This window comes from Maylandia zebra, linkage group LG1 (assembly GCF_041146795.1).
Source record: "Maylandia zebra isolate NMK-2024a linkage group LG1, Mzebra_GT3a, whole genome shotgun sequence".
NCBI classification, from domain to species: Eukaryota; Metazoa; Chordata; class Actinopteri; order Cichliformes; family Cichlidae; genus Maylandia; species Maylandia zebra.
Window position 1 is genome coordinate 43,864,323 of NC_135167.1, and position 18,154 is coordinate 43,882,476.

General features: G+C 40.1%; 1 protein-coding gene across 1 annotated transcript; it reads right to left on the reverse strand.

Moving 5' to 3' along the window:
• Positions 1-330: 330 nt before the first annotated feature.
• plekho2 (pleckstrin homology domain containing, family O member 2) lies at positions 331-18,146 on the reverse strand. The gene is made up of 7 exons (XM_004568681.4): positions 17,614-18,146; positions 11,235-11,384; positions 10,887-11,009; positions 8,327-8,431; positions 8,126-8,224; positions 4,720-4,992; positions 331-4,612 (listed from the first exon to the last, which is right to left on the reverse strand). Exons 1-7 carry the CDS (start codon positions 17,620-17,622, stop codon positions 3,314-3,316), a joined length of 2,058 nt encoding a protein of 685 aa, XP_004568738.2. The 5' UTR covers positions 17,623-18,146; the 3' UTR covers positions 331-3,313.
• Between the last annotated feature and the right edge of the window lie 8 nt (positions 18,147-18,154).

The window sequence follows — 18,154 nt, forward strand, 5'->3', positions numbered from 1 at the left end:
GCTGCAAGCAGCAAGTGATGTAATTTTATTGAAACACTTATTGTTTCATTACATTTTTTAATGATCAAATATACTTTCATTTTGCATTGGTTGACCATCACACCACATTAGCCAGTGTTTATTTCTAAAAAGGGTTTTTAAAAATCGCTGTTGGGATGTTAACAAATTTTAACAAAGGTGCAAAAAACAATCGAAGAAATTTCAACCCTCACCTCAGCAGGATGATTATATCAGGCTACAGTATAACAGAAGGAAGCTACAGTGCAGCATGTGTAACACTGTTGATAAATGCTTCAAATGGTTTGTAAGACTGAAGACATAACAACAAAAGTAAATCATTTATCTTTATTTAAGCAATAGCAAACTTTATCAAAGAGTACAAAACTTCAGTCGATCTACTGTTATGAAAATATGCTTACATATTCTGGAGGACATAAAAATTACATTTCTAGCACTAGAAAAACCCGGAAGATTCTTCATTAATAATCAGTTCAACATTCAGACAGGGGAGAATGATGCACATACCCCCCATACAAAAGACAAGTATTAGAGAATAGTAATAGGCATTAGTGAGAGCTGCTCTAAGTGCGTTTCTGTGCAATATACAGTACATTAATGAAATGATATTACTAATGATAAAAAAACCCTGTAAAGTAAAAATATTCCTTTATTTGCTTTATCAATGTTAAGAGTCTGAACAGATCCTTACCTACACCGTACATCTTCACCTTCACCAGTGACAAACACCATGAAGGCGGTGATTAAAGTATAATTTCTCTAATAGCAACTTGTCAGCAAAAACTTCCCAATGAAAAGGAGAGAAAAAAGCTTCTGAGGTTCACAAATGATTAGAAATGCTTTTAGGCATTAACAGAAGTGCTTATTTGTAGCTGTATATATTTAACCTATATTTATATATTATATATTTAACCTCTTAGGACCTGGCGTCCACATATGTGGTCATCACATTTTGGGTTGTCTAGACCAAAATACTAAATTTTGCTCTACAAGGGCCTGATATCCACTCACGAGGACGTCATCCTCCCACTGTTCTATCGAAATTTAAAATGGATGTCCTCATATGTGGATCAGGTAAAAAAAGAAATCAGGTAATTCTTTGTTTTTACATTCATCAGGTCCCAATGAACCCAAATAGCAAAGAGAAATTAAAAATGCTGCCATGAAAGAGTTCGGGTCTTAGGAGGCTAAAGCATTGATTCATCGATACTTTGTTAGTCCTCACAGCTCAGGTGAACAGAACCTTCAAAGACCTGCTGTGTACCAACACTTCTCCTGGATTTGAAACATTGATCCGTCTAGAAGAGCTCACAACATAAGAGATGACTAAAGCCAGATGCTATGCTTCCAGTTTTTTTTTTTACATAAATCCCTTTGGATAGCAAGAAAATTACCTTAAGAAACATTAAAGGTGTTAAGGCACACAGACAAATCTGTGCGTAGCAAGAGTTCACACACAAATCCATGATTTATCAATATTTTCGTACCTGAATTTGTTTGCACTGTAGAAACAAATGAAGAAGTACCATGTGTACAAACAAACACAAATGGCTGCTGAAGGACATTTAATGAAATGAATACTACTATAACTAAAGCTACTATTAATAGTATTAAGAATTGTTATCATTATTATTGTTATTATTATTGTTGTTGTTGCTTTCATGTAATATTAACAGTTTTACAAAACACAACATGCTCAGTTACAATTAAATAAAAAAGTAAATCGTATGCAAAGAAAACAAAATACTAAATTGAAACATTTTTAATTGCAACATATTCCAGTATTTCTTTGATCTTTTTTTGTCTTTTATCAGTTTATCCTCCCTAAAATTATCTTATTGTTCATTTAAAAAAAAAAGACTTCTATCACTTGCGGTCTAATTTTTTTGTTCGTTCATACAGTGAGTTTTGTCATGTGGAGCCGACAGACTTTCCAGCTGCTTATACTCTGTCGGGTCTTTTTACATCAGTTTCAAACTTTTTTTACTTGAGTCACAGTGAGTGTGTCTCTGCCTTAGCGGTGCAGGCTGCTGTCTCATGACATTACTGCATTTTCCACTTCACCTCCAGGTAAACTAATTTATTTATACAGGGAAATGGAGGAGTGGCTGTATGTTTTATGCATATTGCACACGGCAAGCATGAGCGTGCTGATTTAGAGTCTGATTGACTACCAAAAGTAAATCATTTATCAAACACGTGCAAGAACAAAATCAGCCAGTGCATTTGTTGCATAGGGTAAGGCTGTTCCCACGCACATATTAGTAATGAGGGCCATTATTTTGTATCTACAAAAGAAAACACAGTAGTAAAAAAGTATACAGTAACACATTACTTTCCGCTGCAGAAAAACATCCATTAGAAATAATTCCACAAAAAGTTCCAAGTGCAGCAAAACCATCGACAATAACACAGTTTTGTCCATCAGACTATTCCAGCCATTCATTCAAACCCTCTTTAATACTGTTGCACACCACAGCGCATTTAAAAAGCATAACGCTCAAAAACCTTAAAAGCACTTTGAGGTGACTGTTGTTGTGATTTTCTATATACAGTACTGTGCAAAAGTGTTAGGCAGGTGTGAAAAACTGTTATAAAGAACGCTTTCAGAAATATAAATGCTTGTTTATTGAACCCAAATGTATTCTGCAGCAGGACAACAACCCCAAACACGCAGCCACAGTCATTAAGAACAAGTACTGGAAGTGATGCTCTGGCCCCCACAGAGCCCTGATCCCAACATCATTGAGTGTGTCTGGGATTACATGAAGAGACAGAAGGATGTGAGGAAGCCTGCATCCACAGATCTGTGGTTAACAACCGACCAGCCGAGTTCCTTCAAAAACTCTGCAAGTGTACCTAGAAGAATTGATGCTGTTTTGAAGGCAAAGGGTGGTCACACCAAATACTGACTAGATTTAGATTTCTCTTTTGTTCCTTCACTTCATTTTGTTGATTGGTGAAAATAAATGATAAACACTTCCATTTTTCAAAGCATTCTTTGTTTATAGCATTTTTTCCTCACCTGCCTAAAACCTTTGCACAGTACTGTAAATAAAGTTGAACTGAATTGAATCCAGTACAGTGTCCAGGTCAGGCCTGCACACCATGATCATACAGAGTGAATAAGCTCATCATAAACGACCATCTCTGATGATACAGAATACCACTGGCCCTTCACTTTTAGGCAAATTGTATTTAGTGGGGTCTTTTTACATTTTCCATGATGTGACTGCACTATCACTGTCTAGGTAAAGGGTTTATCAGTTGGTCAATTTCAGTCAGTGTGTGACGTTCACCAACTCTTCCTTTTGCTTCCGTTTGTTGCAAATTTCAGTTTCTTGACCTCCCTGAGGACGTGGTCTGCCTTCTTCAGCTTCTCCATGGCCTCAGCCAGCAAATCCCCCGGTACATCCTCCTCTTCACTTCCATGGTCCTGGGACACTTTGCTCAAGAGCTTGCTCGTCTTTTCCATCTCTAGAGCCACTTCAGTCTCAAGTTTAATGACATCATCACTAGAACCCCCAGCACTCACAGCTCCACCTCTGCTAGACTCTTTCATCTGATTACAGACATCAGATTCAGACAGCAAATTTCCAATTGAGGCTGACCTGCCCTTGGCTGAGGGCTTGAGAGGAGGGATGGGTTTTATGTTCTTAGAGCTAACCTGAGGCACTGTTGTGACCTGTGCTGGTCTTAAAATAACAGATACCTGAATGCTGTCCTCACTAGCATCCACCACATCCAAAGCAGAATGGCTTCCCCTGAGTGCAGCTGTCGCAGCTACCAATGTGTCTTGACTTCCAGAGCCTTCACTCTCATCATCTGAGTGCTGACCACTGTCTACAGATTTCTCATCTTGCTTTTTTTTCTCCCCGGACAAGTGATAAAGCAGTGGACTCAGGGTAAGGGTCTCAGTGGTTGAGTCATTCAAAGAGGGGACTTCACTCTCGGCCAGTGCGTCTTTTGAATCGACAGAATTGAGTGAGGCAGTATTGTCGGGTCCCTCTTTAGGATTACTCTTAGCCGAGGTGCTCTCTATCCGCTGTATGTCAGGCTCGGCACATTCATCAGGCTTTTTGTTGAATTTTGGATGGGAACTTGGACTCTTTCTCAGTGACTCTGTGGGTATTTGTTCCCCACAGTCAGATACCATCTTTGTGTTGCTGCTAACTGTTTCTTCTGTGCAGTGACTCTCGTGTTTATCATCTTTCACATCAGGTGACGTTTCTTTAGCAATCAGCTGCACTGCCTCATCTGTTTCCACGGCTGTTTCTATAGTCTCCTTCCTACTTTCATCTTCCTTCTCATTATCCTCATTACTAATCCCTTCAACCTGCTGGTCTGTCTCAGAGCCAGAATGGGAGGGCTTCTTCTCCTTGGATGGAGGCATAGGAGGGTGAGAGTGTGGCTTGGACTGTAAAGCATCAACATTACTCACAGAGCTGGGTTTACTGGGAGGCATTGGTGGTGGAGCTGCCTTTTTACTGGCATCAGAACTTGTTTCAGAAATCTTCTCATGTTTTGCCTCTTCTGTAGTTTCTTCAACAGGTGAAGTAGAGGGTTTTGCTTCTTTCGATGGGGGCATTGGTACCTTCAAATAATATAGCAATTATAGCAAGGCCATGATATCCAAACACAAAGACATGCACAAATGTTACAACATTTCACAATTACAATTTTTAGAAAAATTTGACATACCTTTTTCTCTGAACCATCATTCTTTTGAGGTTCATCTTCATGTGCTGTGCTGGGTTTAGCCTCCTTGATAGGCGGCATTGGAGGTTTGATGACCTTTTTTTGGGGACTGACGTCTGGATCTGGCTGAGCTTCCTCCTCGGTAATTGACACCAACTGTTTCTCTTTGGAGGTCTCACTGCCATCAACATTGGCATAATGTGCTCCATTAGGCATTACGGCATCTTCAAGATCAAGATCCAAGCGCAGGATTCCATCAGATGACACATCAGCTACCTAGAAGAAAAATATACGATTAAATGACACAGAGCACACGGACAGGAAAGAACTGAGTAGAGTTCACCTAAGGGTGAAGCTCAGGAAATTTAAGGAACCTACGGGAACAAGATCAAGGCCAAACTAGAATACCAAGGATTTGTGGAGTAGTGCAAATTAAATCAGTAGGTTCAAGGTGAGAGACAAGCAGTGGGCAAATAAGCTAAAAGTTTCCTTATGATAATCTGTTTACAAGCCTCTGCTGCCTCCTCCATCACACACCCTTGCCTTCACAGACCATCACTACCCTCACTGGGTTTGCTATTCTCCTTTCACCCCATGTGAACTCTGTGAATTAGACTCCACCCCCTTATCTGATAAACAGTCCCTGCTTGATCGTGATAGCTGACACAGCGGTATTCTAGGGACCTGTACTGCTAGCCAACACGTTTAGAACCTGAGTGTCAAACAGGAGAATATACCAGTGTTTCAGATAACATTCACCTCATGGAGGAAGCTGTACTGCAGAATGTTGCTCAATTTGAGAACTATTTGCCGTATCGTACGATATCATCCACATACATAAACTAAGATTTACAAATGTGTACAGTGATTTGTGTCTAACTTTAATCATTTTGGGGGCAGATTTCAGCACTCTTTCTTGTGCCTTCTTGTCAGAATGGTCTCCACTACACAATAATAAACAGAAGTCAGCACAGCTGCACCAAAACCATGCTGCGTCAACCTCATTATTAAAACAAAACAAACAAACAAACAAAAACAGCTGTTGATGGCCTCATGAGATATGCAGACCAACACTGTGAGTTGATGATGCAATCATCTTCATGATGCAGAGACCTTACTTTCATGTAGAATAGAATAGAAAAAAGTAGAAAAGCCCACAAACAAACAACAACTGAATGCTGCAGTAAAGGCCTGCAGAGCATTAAAAAGGAGGAAACCAGCATCTGGTGATGTCCACGAGTTTAAGACTTCAGGCTGTCATTGCCAGCAAAGGGTTTTCAGCCAAGTATGAGAAATGAACATTTTATTTTCAGTTAGCTAATTTTTCCAATTACCTTTGAGCCCCTGAAATGAATAGGTTGTCTTAAAAATGCTTTAGTTCTTCACATTTTGATGCAATCTTTTTGTTTAACCTGCTGAGTTAAAGTTGGAAGTCTGAACTTCAATTGTATTTCTTTCACTTAAAATTCATTGTGGTAAAAAATGTCTTAGCCTTTTTAATTATTATTGTAATGAGGGCATAAATCAGAGGCAAGCTTTAGGAAAAGCAGTACACTAATTATTTTTTGACTCAGTCTTGTAGACATCCAGAGTTTCAGGAAACAAATTCATCAATACGTCATCAATGCCAGTCAAGTAACAAAATTGTAGGCCAACAAACTGACCTTATTTATTTATTTTCACTTTTTTAGTTCACAGATCGAGATTCAACCCAGAACCAGGAAATGGAGAGGATTATGGGTTATGGGCCTGGATCCGTTCATAGTGGCTTATTTTGTTCTGGGATGATCTGTTAAAAAACGTCATCCTTCCAAAACTGTCCTGAAATATGTCAAATCTAGATGATCAGTTTACAAACAGCTCTATAAAAGCCAAGGCACTTGTGACATATTTGCCTTTTTCTGAGGAAACCTTACATTCAAAAAACTTTTTTTTAGTTAAATGTGAAACAGCAACTATCAGTGAAGACTGACATCAGATCAAATCATCAATACTCACACTGGGAACATTAAAGTTTTTCTGATCTCAAACATTTAATTTAATAATGGCAGAAACAATTGAATTCTTTATTATTGGAATTATAGAAAAAATGAAATGTTCATAAATAAGTGCAGAAAAACCTTTTATTGAATAAATCTGAGCAGAGGGTGGATCCACCTCTTGTCTGTTGCTCTCACAGGTCCATCAGTAAACTGTCTAATCTGTTCCTTCACACCTTTTCTCTTATATACATTATGTACATTTTGAATAAATACATTCAAAATGAATGTAAAATTAGGATTCAGCTTCATCTAATGAAAGTTCAAGCTGGCTGCATGATGATCGTGGATATAATAAACTGATACGTATTATGTCAGACTCATTCTGTCTGTGATGATGACAAAGTTGCCCAAGCTGATTAAAATGACTCTTTTTATATCGTGGTAAGCACTGAAACTTGTTCATATTCCTTAGATCACATGACCTTAAAACTCACTTTTTGTTTACATGTTGCCATGGTGAATGATAATCACACCTAACTCATGCTTAACATCCTCGGAGCTAATTGAACTTGCTCTGATTGGCTGTTTTGGAACAGGAAACTCTGTGTTTTGCCAATGTCAGAGTTAATTAACTCAGAACATGCTTACAGAAACAGGAGCCTGCTTTTCTACCCCACCATGTAAGCCTCAGTAATTTCCATCCACTATCTGCGCTTCCTGTGATATGCAATGCAACCTGCCAGTTCTTCAGTGACATTCGGTAGAGTCATTTCCTTTCTTGCATAAGTACTGTGCCTTGTTGGAGATTGTTGGAGTCGCTCCTTTTTAGGTACTAAATTATTATCAGAGCGTGATACGTTGCTCTTACTCTCAGACATGGCTGGGCTTGTGTTATTGTTGCACAAGCAATGACATTGTGACAATATAAGTAAAATTGATATTGTGAAAAATTTATAACAATATTATCACAGGCATTATTATATGGCACAGCTGCAGTCAAAGCCCCTTACTACCATAAATGGTCAATATGATATCAAATTTAAATAATATAAATCTATCTAAAACCACAGTGACTCACTATTCTAACTCACTGCGGTTGGCAGCTTATTTTTAATGTACTGGGCCCAAACAAATAGCCTTTCTATTAGAATATAGCATCCAGTGGCATACAGCATGGACATTTTTGATTTTAAATAACAGGTAAATCCTGGCGTTACTAATCACATTCATTCTGGCTCTGCATCTTAACACAACACAACCTTAGTAATGTAGTTACGTTGATTAGTTACGATGTGGGTTTCATGTCAGTTAATACAAATCAATCAAAGACCCAGGTAACCACGGAAGCAAAGTTTGTATTAAGAGCAAATTAAAACAAAAGACACGTTACAACAATACTACAAGCACTATTTCAATTTGACACGCACCTCTTTCATGTGTATCCTGGTCGGTGGACGCCGGTTGCGGTTCCCTTTGGGTCTTGTTCGAGTAACGTGCTCTAAGTTGCTGCTTTGATCAATCTTCACCTGTGAAAATAAGAAATAATTTGAGTTTTAAAACTACATGCTTATTAAAACCGAGACAAAGACAAGATTTAAGATAAATTTATGGCTCTATCGCATGTTTACCTCATCAAAAATTTTATTTTTTGCTCGATTAATGCCATCACTGAGGGCTTTAATCCAAGCCTCCTTGTCCTCCACTGTCTGAGCCTGGAATTTAACATCATGGACCTGTGAATGAATGAAGCAGACAATAGTCAACTCAAACTAAGGTAGATAATCGAACTGCGACACAATAACAGGAGTATTGACAGTTTTTTCTTCTATTTTTAAAAACTGTGCTCATTATTGTGTTTTTTTTAAGAATAAGAAATAATCTATTTAGGCCACAGGCCCTTACGTAGGAATTCTGGTTGTGCTTACTGACCATGAACCGATTTTATGTGGTACATGGCGCTCAAAAATCTGTCAAAAAATGTTTTAGTACGACTTTGCTAAGCTACGAAGCCGCACTGCTTGATGGATTGTTGGAGCATTACGTCAGGAGCCTCACGGAGGCATCTGGGTCCAAAACTCCGTCAGCTTCTGTCTAAAAACTGAATTCTTTCATCTTTAATAAAATGATCAGCGTTGCTGCTTTACCAGGTGTAACTATTAAGTTTAACATCCAGGCATCCATGAAAACAGAATTTATTAAATTTAATGGAGTTAGAAGTTAACAGGAAGTTAGCTCGCTAGTTTCCACCTAAGCATGATATAGCACGTTCTGACTGAGAGATTTATGAAAGAATTCAAACGTACAGCTCTGCTATCACTTCCAACATAAATGAAGACAGGAAACTAAACAGCAGTGACGTTTGTAGGGTTACTGAAGTTGGGCTAGCTGGTATATAATGATGTGCTACGTGACCGCTAGCGACACAGCTATGTTAGCATAACATAAACACAGTGAAGCTGGAGGATGAACACTAACTTTTTTTCCACTCGATAAAAGTTAACGTGAGGGATTCTGGTGGTCAGGGACAAATGCAATCGCATGGCAGGATGCTGTAAACGGACCAAACTTCAGTCAGGAGAACAACTGAGATAATCCATCCACAATACGAGGTTAGTCATTAATATACTGCAACAACATGGGAATAGAGCAGCTGCCAGAGAATTCAACATTAATGAATCAATGTTACAGAAGTGGAGGAAGCAAGAAGAATGACTGAGTAAAGTTTGACTTATCAATTTATCTGTTTCGCTTAATGCGCCTTATAATCCGGTGCGCCTTGTCATCCGAAAAATACGGTAGGTTTAATAAACATGTGCAGATCAGGAAAAGAACTCTAACTTCTCTAACTCCCAAAGGTTTTATTAGAAAATAGGAAATTTCCTGTAGGGAGTATGACTGTTGATGCTCGTCCCGTGACACTATGTCTGAGAACTGTGAAACACCAAAAACTACCTGCAGCCTCAACTGTCATTCCTCTCGTCTGCCGGCTACCTTGATTTTCAGCCACTTATCACATTTGCCAGCGTCTAAGCAGTCCTTGATATCATTTTCCTGTCATATTCCTTCATCATTTATCAAATCAGCCTTTGGAGAACTGGATGCAGCTTCCACCATATCATTCTGAGCCATTTGTGACAGCACTGGTAACCGTGACCCGCTGTTCATTCGCATCACTGGCTGCAGGCTATCCGGTTGTTCAGTCTGACGTCACTAGCCGTGTCTGGGCCTAAACTCCGCTGCAGGTCCATATATCAAACGATCACTATGGCATTACTGAGAGTTGAAAAACTGTCTAAAGTCTTTCATCTTTAATAAAATGATCAGCGTTCTGCTCTACCAGGTGTAACAATTGAGTTTAACATCCAGGCATCCATGAAAACGGAATTTATGACATTTAACGGAGTTAGAAGTTAGCAGGGAGTTAGCTCGCTAACTTCTATCTAAATACAATATAGCATGTCCTGACTGCCGGGTTTTGGAAACAAATTAAAACGTACAGCTCTGTTATCACTTCCAACATAAATGAAGACAGAAAACTAAACAGCAGTGACGTTTGTAGGGTTACTGAAGTTGGGCTAGCTGGTATATAATGATGTGCTACGTGACCGCTAGCGACACAGCTATGTTAGCATAATATAAACAAGCTAACTTTTTTTCCACTGGATAAAAGTTACCGTGAGTGTTCTCGGTGGTCAGGAACAAATGTAATCGCATGGCAGGATGCTGTAAACGGACCAAACTTCAGCCAGGAGAACAACTGAGATAATCCATCCACAATACGAGGTTAGTCATTCATATACTGCTGCATGGGCTGGGCTGTAGTTACATCCTAAGGTTTTAAAAACTGAGCTTAAATAAATGATTAGCGGTAATAAAAGCCGAGGGAGGTCAACGGTGATCACTGACTGTTTTAGGAGCTTTTTGAGATCAAATAGAAGAAAATACAAAACATTAAACATGTTAACAACACAAAAGCCATATTAAACGCAGACTACTTTAGGCCCGGAAGTAGGATTCGTCACGTCATCACTGAACAACCGGATTGCTCACCAGCATCACTGCAACCAGCACCACTAATCTGAGCCTGCTGCTTACCTGCACCACGATCTACAACGTGTTCTTTGTGCAGGCAGGACAAATGTTTGTGACAGGGACAGAAAGAGATAGAGAGACAGACTCTTCTCTCACCTTATTTGTGGACTTTGCTGATCGTATGAGTATAAGTCTTTGCTTCTTCGTGAAGGGGCTCTTTAATTCATGACATTTGTCATAGTTTTCCAGGTCAAGCCTCTCCAAGCAGTTCTGTAGGTCCTGCAACACAAATGACTGATATTTGAAAATTTGTGTGTATAATTTAAGGATAAAGCCAACATCATTTTAGCTTATTATCTTATCAACAAGCAAGAGAGAAATTAGACCATCTACTTGATTATCTGATGTTAAATAAAAGTTAACAGCTGCAAGACTACAAGAATTAAATGGCAATATTGATATAAGTTCATATTCTCACACCCGATGTATTGAAACTTTATATACCTCATTTTCATACACCACAATCTCTGTCTTCTCCACCTGGATGTAGCGGTCTTTATAGCTTGCCAGCAGTCTGCCATAGCCCTTCTTCAACCAGCCAGCCTTACTCAGGAACTTAGGCTCTTTCTGGAGGGCTGGGTCCTCTTTTGCACCCTGTATTGATACAGAGGAAGGAAGTCACACTCAGTACACACCAGCATACTTGCAGGATGCAGACAATTATATTCACTTTCATTTTATCACTGCTCTAAATGACGGTCGTACAATATACCTGTACAGGAAAAGAACAGAGGTGTTGATTCTCTTCTGCACATTTTCACCAACGTGGAATCCAAATTTATGAGCAACTAAAGTGATTTATTAGCATGAGCACATATTAAAGGTTATATCAAGTAGTGTTACTGTCATTTGTCACCCACAGCCCACAGAAACTGTCAAGATACTGAAGCCTGGATGTGTCAATGTGATAAAAGTGCTGTTTTTCCTGGAGTTTTGTAGTGTCCTCATTTTCCTCTGCGTCGTCGATTCTGTCACTAGTTAGTAAACATAAACTAATATGTCTATCAGCTGCAACCAACCAATCACATGGCATCACGTTCAATGACAGAAGATGGCTCTAAACATGTTTTTAAAACTTTATGTACTTATTTCTTAAATCCAACTTTTACATCTATGTCGGTTTTTGAGAGCAGGGCTCTCCTCATATATCAGCACCTATGTGGTGACATCGTCTGAGTGGCAACAACTACCATCCAGGAGAATACTGCGGCAGCTTTCTGGATGGGCTCCTACAAGTGACGTCACAAAGGACACTCCAGTCATTATTAGAGGCACAAGAGTCATCAAACAACAGTGTGCAGTGCACCGAATTTGGATTATTCCAGGCAACTGAGTCATACCACTGAGGATATCACCCTCACCAAGGAGGTTTTGTTTTTGGTAGCATTTGTATGTCATTCTGAATGTTAACAGGATCGCTTTGACCTCTCCTGATAATAATGTTATATAGAGCTATATAAAAAATGTGTTTGTATGGACATTTGGGAAATGACACTGGAAAATGGGAATCTAAATATCACATTATAGTTTGCATCCAATATCATATTTGACCTCTGACCTCACTTTTACATTTCACATCTGCCTTTCTCTCAAGTTGATACAGATGTATAACAGATTGTGAGAGCAGCTGAGAAGATCATTGGAGCCTCTCTTCCCCCCACCACAGACACCTGGAGCACCCGCTGCATCCACAAAACCTCACTGTCAGACTGCGAAACAGTTTCTTTCCCAAGCCGTCAGACTCCTGAACACTCGGTGACTGGACTGACACACACACACCTTTATACACAAAGTGACTTTTTGCACAATGCTCAGTCTTTTGCACATTTCTATTGCACTGCTGTGCCTGCACTGTCTTGTGTCTGTATCATTCTGTTCTGTTGGCTGTTGCACTGTCTTTGTTTTGGTTTTTTGCAACTTTTGCACATTGCACTTTGCGTGTTGTTTGTCTGTTATATGTCATTTGTAGCACCAAGCTCTTGGAGGAATGTTGTCTCGTTTCACTGTGTACTGGACAGTTCTTAAGAACAAACCTTTGGTTTCAAGTGAGACTGCTTGCAGACGTGCAGACCTTTAACATCTGCTGTCAGGTGTCTTCCTATACAGACTGCTGAGACAATACTAGCGCTAAAAACTGTGTAATCTCCAGTGTGAGGAAGAAACTATGGGTCATTATGTGATATTTAAGTCAAAGTCAGACTCAACTTAGACATAGATTGGTTGAGTTGTAGATAAGTAGATGGCTGATTTGACCACAGACTGTGGTGAAATTAGCAACTACTGCAAACTCAAAAATAAAACCTGCTGGTGTATGTAAGGTGAAATACCTCAACGCTGCTGTCACTTTGCTGTTAACTTCCTCTGTGCATGGTTTTTTCTGGCTTTAAAAACCTGTGTGCTGTTGCTCATGCTTTGGGTATTACACAGCAACACGGCACAGAATTCAGTGGATCAGCTGTGGTCTGGCACACCGTGCAGCTTTCTAAGTCGGAAATGATATCCAACCTATCCATTCCTATTCAATCCCATGTTGAAAATGCCAATATTTTTGAATGTGGAGCCTTGTGATAAATCTGATCCTAGTTTTTAAGCCAATTTTTAAGGTGCTTCTGAATGTAGAGTGCAGGTAGATGACATTCAATGTTTAAACTTTGAGCAATAATGTTTAACCCTCCTGCCATCCTTTAAAAAACTCACACCCATCACCCTAGGGACCATTCTCAGCCACGCCATAAAAAGACCATATATCCATATTTTATTCCACTTTAAATTAGCCAACCTTGTAAAACTACTTCTCCCTGAAATATTCATGTAAAGTTTTAATTATATTTTCGTTGTTTTAACCCTTCAAATCCCAGTGTTATTACATGAGCGCCCTGTGTTATAAGCCCCAAAAACCAAAAAACGAAACTAAATATTTCCACAAAAAACCAGTTGAAGTAATATGTGATTGTCATTATAAGTAGGCCTTTAGATGGACCAAAGATTGGCACCAACATACATTTTGACCTGCCATTATTTTTTTTGCATTTTTTTTGCAATTTAAAAATTAAAACTTCAAGGCCCTGAGTCTTCATTGACATCCAAGAAAAGAAGAAAAAATAAAATCATATGATGATAATTTGGGGTTGAAAAATAGCGTTTATAATGGAAGTCAATGGGCAGAAAATGGTCCCCAGGGTGATGGGTGTGGGGATTTCTGCTGCTCAGCCATTTTAGGCTGATTTAAGGAATTCACACTGGAATATTAACATTGACAGGTAAAAACTATCCTGTGGCAAGTTTGGTTATATTCCACTGAACACAGTGGAAATGGCAGCCATTTAACACATAGCAGTGGCACAAAAAGGTCCCAAGAAGGCAGGAAGGTTAAATACTGCTGAGCAACATTTTGTTCATGGAAATGTTTGGTCAGTTTAAACCGTGATCCTCTTCCAACTGCAAATAATCTAAGATTTCTTATTATGGGTTAGGCTAAGTGGGAGCACTCTTAAGCACTTTTACTGTAACTCAGAGTATCTCTTATCTTAGTGAAGAGCACCGCAGCAGCAAATGAAGGGTAAAAGGGCAAAACTGAAAAGCTAGCTTTCAAAATAAAGTGATAGCACAACTAGAATAGTCATTGGTGCTCCTGGATGGAATTACTGTGTAGGGCTGATCAAACCCTTGGAACACAGAAAGGTTTCCATTACTCAAGCCTGAGCCGACTGCTGCAGCTCTGCACTATGATATCAGATGGTAAGTTACAAAGTTCCAATTTTGGACTTAGACAGGAAGTCAGACGCGAAACAATGTTTTACCTAAAACTGCCCACACATGCTTGTGATCTATTACCTCTCCTATCTGTGGTGTTGTGGTTGCTGCAAAAATGGATCAACACCTACCTACCATCGCTCTGTTAAAAAAACATGCAGGGATAAATTATAGTACAGTTACAAAGTGACAAGATACTAAGCAAAGGTATCTCATGCAAGTTGGGTCTTAGAAGAGGATTAGAAAACAGAGTAGGTGCTTTTGTGGAAGTGGTACTTTAAGTTTAGGGTGTATCTGGCATTCATTCCCAGTTTAAGTCTCAGCGTAACTCACACTTTAACCCCCGACAGGCTGGAAGAAGACAGCAGGGTTAAGTGGGGGGGTTTTTTTGTTTGGTTTTTTTTTTGGAGAGGGGGGGGGGGGGGGTCAGAACATATTGTTAGCAAGTCAATTAGCCAGTCAGTACGAGTACCTACCACATGTCTGAAGTTTAAAAAGGTGCAGCTTCACTGTTTAAGCCTTAGTAGGTTCCACACACAACTGTAGAGTGAATAACACTATCAGTGTTATCAGAAATCAGTGTAGCACTATTATTCAATAAGTCAACTTATTGTATAAAATTGCAGTCCATTCTAGATTTAAACCTAATTTATAGGCCTACATATATATATATAACATATATATATATGTGTACATATAACACCACAGACCACAGTGGTGTCCTAAAGTTTTGATAGCAACTGACCTCACAAAAATTTCCACTTTGTGGTCCTTACTCTTTAGTCAGTGTTTGCAAAGCAGCATCTCTCTTTATTTCTAGTGAAAACTGAGTCAACTTTCTATGGTAAAGAGCCACAAAACTCTGCAGAACAGCTCATATTCTGTAGGCCAAAGAAGTAAAAGATGATGGGGACAACACCTTTTTTAGAACACTCTTGCAGCCGTGACACATAGCACATTAACACCCACAGTCTTGTGTTTATAATAAAGTGTCATGCTATATTAGTGCACACAGTTCTTCATTATGAATTCCCAAATGTAAATAGTAAAAAAAAAATGTACTGCTTCTCATTAGCATTACAAATGTATTTTTCATATTGAATACAGGGGATGAAAACTACTGTAATGCACTCTGGACTCACTGTTCTCCAAACAAAGATTAGCGCAACCAAAAGCACCAGTCCAACACCTCCTGTTATAGCATTTATCTGCCAGTACACTGGCTGTGTTTATGACTGTTAATGACTTACATATCATTGAGACTCATAGTTATGAATCGGGCCTCTTTTTTGTATGCATCAGTGTCGGCTAGCTGCCACTCGTAGTATTAAATATTCCTTACATTTTATTACAATTAAACTTACACAATATGAGATCCTTGATGTCCTGGTATGTTTTGTGCTGGTGTTTTAAAAGAGGTTTATGCCCTTCTTGATATGGAAACAGCATATTGTCCATTGCTTACTATGAAAGGTGGACCCAAAGTATGATGGTGTGCAGACATTCATCCATTGTAGGGAAGAAAGCTTGACTGTGATGATGAGAGAGAGCTGTTTTCTGCCCGACAACAATGTGAGTTTCTTTTCTTTTCTCTGACGAGGTCAGAGAGGAATGGAGAGTGTAGATGACTCAGAGCCAAGGGCTGTGACGCTTTCTGGGTGCAAGTTTAAGAAAATAGGTGAGCAGGGAAGTGCAAATTAAAAATACAGAAACACAGTCACATGGTGGGACTCTCCAGGCATAAACATGCCCATGTACTCGTTTCAGTTCTGCTTTACATGCAGATCACAGAGTGACCCGCTGATGAGCTAGAGACAACCTTTAGTGAAGCTAGCCCACACAGTGAAAATGTAGGACTCAAATCTTACTGATCTCTGACACATTCTTAAATCTTCCAGCAGTTCTACTTCAGGCAGTTTCTATGGCGTCTTCCTCAGTGAACCCGAGCCAAGCTGGATGTGACGATCGCCACAGAGTCACACTGATGTTTTCAAATGCATTAACTGATTTCACCATCAGCACTGCAAATTCCAGACTGAACAGATTGCAAAAGAGAGGCTGCTGCTTTAATCGTGACACTGTAGACTGAAGGTAGAGAGCAGCTAACAAACAGCATACTTTTGATGAATCCCACTCAAAGGGCGTGGCACCACATGCATTAAGTGTGCACAACAAGTTCCTTACATACAGTAGTTGACATAGTATGTGTCTTTCTGACTTCCCTATTCTGGTAAACTGGCTTCCTCAAAATGCCCAAATGTAACTGAGGTATGCAGGTCATATATAGAATACTGTGACTTGGGTAACTGTGATGTTTTTGAATGAAAAGCGTCAAGTTTTCAGCAGATGACCAGACTATCTGATCCTGAGACTGCGGCCGCAGGTTGTCATAAATCATAACGTACTAAGATAAGAGAGGCCCTCACTAACGCAGCCTTAAAACTCAGAGAACAACTGCCGAACGTACACTTCAGCTACTTTCTTCCGTTTGATTCTATTCTGCCTTTTTATCCTGTTTGTGTAGCCGTGCGAGGCTCGGCATGTCCTGCTGCTGTCCTGCCAGAACCAACCAGGCAGCCAGTGATGAACCGCTAATCGCGTTTACCAGAGTTTCTCTCTGAAAGGCTCCACATTTTCTCTCTGCGCTCTTTCATTAACGCGGTCAGTTTGTGGGTGGAATTAGCCGCCCTGCCCTGGCTGTGGTCCTTCCACCCTGACTCTGTGCTGGAAGGAGCAGATTCCGTGGATCGGTGACGTGGAGACAGGTGAACAGGTGTTTCCACCCCCAGAACGTTTTCACTGCAGTTGACTGAAGCAGGCAAGCCCGTCTGCTGGAAACGTCACCTAACAACTTGTTGCTTCGCATGACTCTCCCATGAAAAGTGCTCCAGCTTCACACTGCCAGCACTCTTTGGGCCTCAGAAGCTGATCGCGCCTTTGCAAAGTACATTATTCTAACGTCACGGGGTGCTTTGATTCAACGCTTCTGTCAAAAGTGGTGAAACTGTCACAAAACAAAAGCACAACAAGGGCAGGCAGCACACGCAGTAAGACTCAAGGGACTACTCACATCTTCCATGATAAAGACTGGGCTCCGTTATGTGGCTGCTGACTAGCCCAGAATCACTCGACGTCGCCCTTTCTCACCAAAAACGCTTGAGTTGTCGCCTGCGGGCCGGCAGCTGACACATTTCCAGCGCACACGTTAATGAGCAAAAATAAGGAAATAGTCCGTTTATGACAAGGAGGGTCGGCCCGTTTTCCTTTTTTTCTGACAGAAAAAGTTCGAAGAAAAAAAAAGTAGTTTCCGGTTGAAGTCCCTTTACACTCTTGAACTGAAAAATCTGCAAGGAGGAGCAACGCGAGCAGTGTGTGCGCGTGCAGCAGCCACGCATCCTCGCAGCACGCTTGCGTTAAAGTGGACATCTGCGTCTGCGGCCCCGCGTCTGCGTCTGCAGCGGACCAACAAGACCCGCAGCTGCAGCTCCAGCATCCTTTGACAAGCAGACTCACAGCTCGGCCATCACTCCGTGGATGAAACCGCAGGAAACTTTTCCACTGCTTGGCAGACAGCGGGAGGGGGAGGGGTTTGTTGTTTGTTTGTTTACTTT